The 6000-nt window shown below is 32.7% G+C and overlaps 1 protein-coding gene across 1 annotated transcript; it reads left to right on the top strand.

The window, feature by feature from the left end:
- The first annotated feature begins 756 nt into the window (after positions 1-756).
- On the top strand, positions 757-2173 carry LOC148549969 (F-box/kelch-repeat protein At3g23880-like). Its single transcript, XM_088497438.1, has one exon. It carries the CDS (start codon positions 757-759, stop codon positions 2026-2028), a length of 1272 nt encoding a protein of 423 aa, XP_088353564.1. The 3' UTR covers positions 2029-2173.
- Positions 2174-6000: the final 3827 nt, after the last annotated feature.

Below are 6000 nucleotides of genomic sequence, written 5' to 3'. Positions count from 1 at the left end.
CACTTCCGTGTAGTTGGACTCTGGGGCTGTGGCATCCGTCCCTGAAGGTGGCATCACCGGGGATGCGAACTACTGACCGGTAGGAGACAGTATCGTCACCGTAAATGGAGGCACGTAGTTCGGGTTATAGACCATGATAAATGGCTGGTCCACTAAACCACAACTTGTGACGTCACCGGTGTGGTCAGAGTAGAGGGAGAGGATCCATAACTCTATAAGTCCCGGTGGTACCGATAGAAATCCTCTCTCTACCCCGACCACGACTACGACCACGACTAGCAGCCTGGTCTGAAATACTTCTGCCTGTCGATATGTCTACTAATATCAAATTATCAAACAATTAGCACCATATTTTTTAGCAAAATCTAATTATTGAATCTAACCTAACTTAATGAACCTAAATTCATTAATTTTAAAAAATTAAACTGAATTGACTTTTAAACTAATTAAAAATTAAAATTAAAATCGTAATGATACTTAAACTAAATTAATCTAAGATTAAACAAATCAAATTTTATAAGGTAAAGTCTATCAAATTTGCAATATTAGGTAAGAAACTTCAAATTCAATTTATTATTTAATTTAGAGTTGATTAGATTATTGGATCGGTCGTTTATGATTTTTATCTTATATTATTGAAGGCGGGCCAAAGGTCCATGGAGATGCTAATGATGATATTGAAACATGTAACCTAAATATAAATAGAATGAGAAAGTAATAGAAATACACAAAATCAAACTGAAACAGCAGCTAGCTATGCCGACTGATCATAATGATGCGGCCAGCGGGACGGAACTGGTCAGTTGCCCCACGGCAAGAACGCGGCAGCTGGCAGAGCTTTCGGAAGATATGATAATGGAAATCTTGCTGAGGCTTCCGGCAAGGACGCTTGTTTCCTTAAGGAGTGTGTGTAAGTCATGGAGAAACCTAATTTCCTCCCCTGATTTCACCCGCAACCACCTTCGTAGTTCGTGCTTACGCGACCCAAGCCTGACTCCGCTACGAATTGTTTGTTACAACAGTTGGCCCTTCAGCTCCACTGGTGTTAGATACGACGGTATTGGAGTTGTCTCCTTACAGTCAATAATGGACAATCCTTCTGAAGCTACTAAAGTCGATTATTTCAGGGGACAACACAACTACAGAATCGTTGGTTCCTGCCATGGATTGTTATGCTTTTTTGATGATCATGACAACCAGAATACGCATGGCATCTTGTGGAACCCCTGTACCGGATTCACTTTCCAATCACCGCAACTCAGCGGTGGAACCTTCCCTTCTGGCTTTGGTTATGATCATCTCAGTGACAGCTACAAGCTTTTTGGAATTATAAGGAAGAAAGGGCCATCTGGTGTTGAATATAGTACTAGAATTTATACATTTGGATCAACTTCGTCGTGGAGAAGAATTGATGATAGCCCATTTGGCCTACTTGGTATCCGAACTAGTAGCCACTTTTGTATGGCAGAGAATGGGGTATTTTTCGGTAGTAGCAGAGCATGCACTATTAATTGGATTGTTAATCATCATGTGGTTCTTTATTTTGACTTGGGTAAAGAGACTTATGCTCATTTTACCCTGCCTGATACGGATTCAAGTGATTATCTCTTGATACTATGCAAAAAGTTATGTGTTTTGAGAAACTGCCTTTCTGTTTGTTATGGGTATTTAAGAACACAACACGCGATTGTGTGGCAGATGAAAGAATACGGAGATGCTCAATCTTGGACTAAATTGGCAATGATTTCCTTCCGCGGCCTTGTTTCTCCCTTGCAACCTTTTTATCTGTCGGAAACTGATGTGCTTTTGGCCGTTTTTTCATCTTTCAAAATAGTTTTGTGTAACTTGAATGCTGGCAGCCTAGATTTTCCTGTGATTGATGAGGAAAAGAATCATTATCTTTCTCAAAGTGTAGGTCCTTGGATGGCTTATATCTACCGTGAAAGCTTAGTTTCACCAAATGGTCTTCAAAGCAACTCATCCAAAATGCTGCTGCGCTTCTTCAAACCCAAGCCTACTGTCTCTTGATGAAGCCTTTCTCGAATTACCACGACTTTGTTATTGATGTTATCAAAATTATTTATCTGAGTCCTGTGTTTATGTTTCAAATAGAATTTACTGCTTTATGATAATTGTTTGATCTTCCCATTCTAGTCAAACAATTCTTTTAATATTCTTGGTATTATTATTCTTCCTTGCAAATCATTGGTCATAATAATTTTACATCAATACTACTGTTTCGTGGAGAAGAAGGGCATGGGCAGGGATGGATATGTAGAAATGACCATAATTTACTTGCTTCATTTTGTAAATTAAGTTAAAAAAGAATAGTTCCTTAAATATCGATTAGGCATACGTATCTTACCATACGTTAAAATTAGTATAAAGTGCACCTTGGTGATTTTCCATAACAAATTCAAAGTATCTTCACTGTACTACTTGTGGTGATCGTTAAAGTAATTTATTTAATGTAAAAAATATTTGTTGCTAAAACCATAATAGCAAAGCAGTAGAATGATATCTGGTCCAGCTTGCTCTCTCAACTGATACCATCCTAGAAGTATATCCGAAATCAGTAATAGAGGTGTTCATGTGTCGGGTGAATCGGGTTTATCCTGATCTAAACCTGGCCTTAAATATATATTGAGTCTATTTTTTTAGACTTTAACCCGATTCTAGATCCGATGAAACCTAACCATATTCGGCCACAACTATATCGGATCCAAACTGGGTCTTTAAAACTTTAACAATAATTTATAAAAAAATATTTATGATGCACTTATATATAAAGAAATTTGTTATCGAAAAGTTGATATCCATATTTGAACTTGAATTTGTCCATAAATTTTAATTTGATGCTTCTTTGATCTATTTTCTAATTCAACTAGTGTGATTAAAAATAAAACAATAAGTTTATAATTAATATAACATAATATTAAAATTAATTTAAAACATATATATTTTTTTAGTTCTTTTAGGGTGCACATGGGTCGGGTGAAACCGGGTTCGCATTGACCCGGACCCAACCCGAAATAATGATCGAGTTTATTTTTGAGACCCTTACCTGACCCTAGACTCGATGAAATAACGCCAAATTAGCCCCTAACATGTTTAGGACCGGGGCAGATCTTCGAGTCGGGTCGGGACATGTGCACCCCTTATCAGTCCTGCTAAGAGGTCAGCACATTTTGTGATTTGTAGCCATCAATTAACCATTATTAATATTTTTAATGGTGTGAGATTACACACTCTTTTCTTACTAGCTAAAATGTTGCTAAATTTTCTCTATCTCAAATCTTTCCGGGACCAAATCACTGCACCATTAAAATTTTATTAATTGAAATACTACTATTATCATATTAATTTCGGCTACCGATATGAATATGCTATTGTATCTGTATAGTGTTTCTACAATATTGATTCAATCAATTTATAAGGAAACTTATGAAATACAATTTAAGAAGTTAAACCGATTTGTCATCTGTCCTGTCTTATTCAATTTACCTAATGACATTCAGCTCAATATTCAGGTGATAAGATCTTCTGGGACTTGGCTTTGGTTGGTTCTCCTAACTCTTGGGTCAAGTTGGTAAAAATCATTGGTACATAGTTGGTAATGTTACGCTCATGCATTCAAGATTCTTAGGCTATAGAATAAAAATACCACATTATGTTAAATTGTTTATCATTGATTGTATTCAAGATTGTTGTTTGGAATAAAAGAAAGAAATAGAGTGATGTATTATGTCTTCATCCTTTCAAACTTAGTCTATTATTTTCCATTCATGTCTGGCCAACATTCATTAAGTCGCATATTAGTTGTCTTTAGTTTCTATACTTGTTTGATATTTTTTGAAAAAATAAAAATAAATCTGTTTATATATTTGGTTTGAGACAGGAACGCTGAATTAAAAAAAATTGAAGGAATATTTGTTGTTGATGTAGTTAGCATTTTTTATCTTTTCAATTTCTTCCTGAATATAAATGTATAATATAGTGATTACCCCTACCTCCATTCTTTTTAAACTCAGTATAACTAATGTATACAAAATTTATGGCAAGGCTGTTTAGCGAAAGGTAAGGTCTTTGTGTCAAAAATACTTAATGACTTTCATTCCTGGGAAACAATGGCATATAAGAAATGGAATCTTCAAGTTGCAAAATTTTCATGAGGTTTTGAAACATTGTACAGAGGCTATTGACTGTAATCCTAAAAATACCAAGGTAACAATACTCATTAATTAGAGGTGAAGGCCGATCATGATCTGTTCAAATACTACATTTTAAGTTGTAGGTACTTAAGTTATAATTAGATTCTGAGTTGCTGTATAAAAATAATAATAAAAGAAGACAATATTACACTTGATTTAATTAAAGCTTGGACTATAAACATATGAAAGTTTAAGAATAAAAAGATGTTTTCAATGTTCTGTTTTATAGTTAGATTCATCCTTTGTTTTTAAATTTATCTTTTAACTCTAGTTTCCTAATTATGGTATTCCCATGTATGTAGGGTGAGGTGGTAATTCGTATTAAATTGTATTAAAATTGAGAATACGTTTAAATTTCTCACAGTTATAAATACTCTAGAGATTTAATCCTAAAATATTTCTAAGGTTACTTAGTTTAGATTTTATACTTTTGTCTCTCAATTGCTCTTGTGATATGTGTGGAGCATGGGAAGCAACATGTTGTTTTGATTTTCCATTTTCTTCCCTCAAATTATTTTTCTTCATTTACATTTATGTATGGCAACGATTTTTTATTTCTATAAAGTTTCATTTGGTTTTTGGGGATTGTGGCGCTTATTTTTTGCATTTAGTACGTTGTATGGTCCTTGTGTAGAGTCCAAACTTGGCGAAAGCCACTGCCTCTGGAGGTGTGGCCTAATTTATTCATTGATTGATCAATGATTAAGAGAGTGCAATTGTTCTGACTTAGATTATTTATGTATTTTTTTTTTTTTTACTTCTCAGATTATTGTTTTGTTGAGAAGCTGAAGAGCCAAGAGAATTATTCTTACATGGTGATTATTTATGTTATTTCTTTTTGCGGTTTTTATGAAAAATAGGTTTACTTTTATGTTTCTCCTTCGTCCAATTTATTTACTTATTTTCCTTATGTCTTTTTAGACCTGGTCTAAATTATTAGAGTTAATTAGGGGGATTAAAAAACATGTCTCAATTTTTGTTAGTTGGTGTGTGTAAAACTCTTTTCATAAATATATTTAAGAAAAATGGACTGTCACCATTGCAAACTATTTTCATTATCTTTCCAATATTTTTTTATTTAGGTTTTGTATTTTGTTATTTTATTTTAAGTTTGTTGTGTTTTGGAGTACTTAGTTGCCAATCTTTAAACACATGCATTTTATGTCTTTCTATTTTCCTCCAAAGATTATTGAAAAAATGTTACTGATTGTGAGCTTCAAAAGAAAATGAATGAAGAAGAACGCTCTCGATCTAGTTGTCATACGCATCTAAGCATTGCTATGTGTGTGATGAACATTGCAACAAAAGAAGAGTGGCAGGAATTGATTCATGTTCGTCCTCTTATTTAATCTTACAAGACATTTTCAATTCAGTAACAATATTAATAACCTATGATTTAGTATCAATTTTCTGATTTTAATCCCAATAATATTTAACCATTTAATAGTAAGTGAATTTCTTTACTTTCTAAAAAATAATAAAGTCTTTTTAGTACTATTTAAATTAAAATTGAATGTATGTAGACCACGTAAAGAGGGTTTTGTCATTCATTTTTACAAGAGCTTAAGGTAATTAATAATAATAAATAGCAACACTACAATTATTTTTATAATAATGATATTTATACATTAAAATTAATAATTAAAATCAGTTACTATGTATTTATATATATATATATATATTGTTTAACTTATTTTTAATGTGTATTTTATATTTAAATATAAAATTATATATATTTTATATTAGTGATTAATTTTAGTAGCTGATTTTAGTATATACATAGTAATTA

This window comes from Arachis ipaensis, chromosome B8, assembly GCF_059453495.1.
Source record: "Arachis ipaensis isolate K30076 ecotype BB chromosome B8, ASM5945349v1, whole genome shotgun sequence".
NCBI lineage: Eukaryota > Viridiplantae > Streptophyta > Magnoliopsida > Fabales > Fabaceae > Arachis > Arachis ipaensis.
This window is presented reverse-complemented; position numbering and strand designations above follow the sequence as displayed.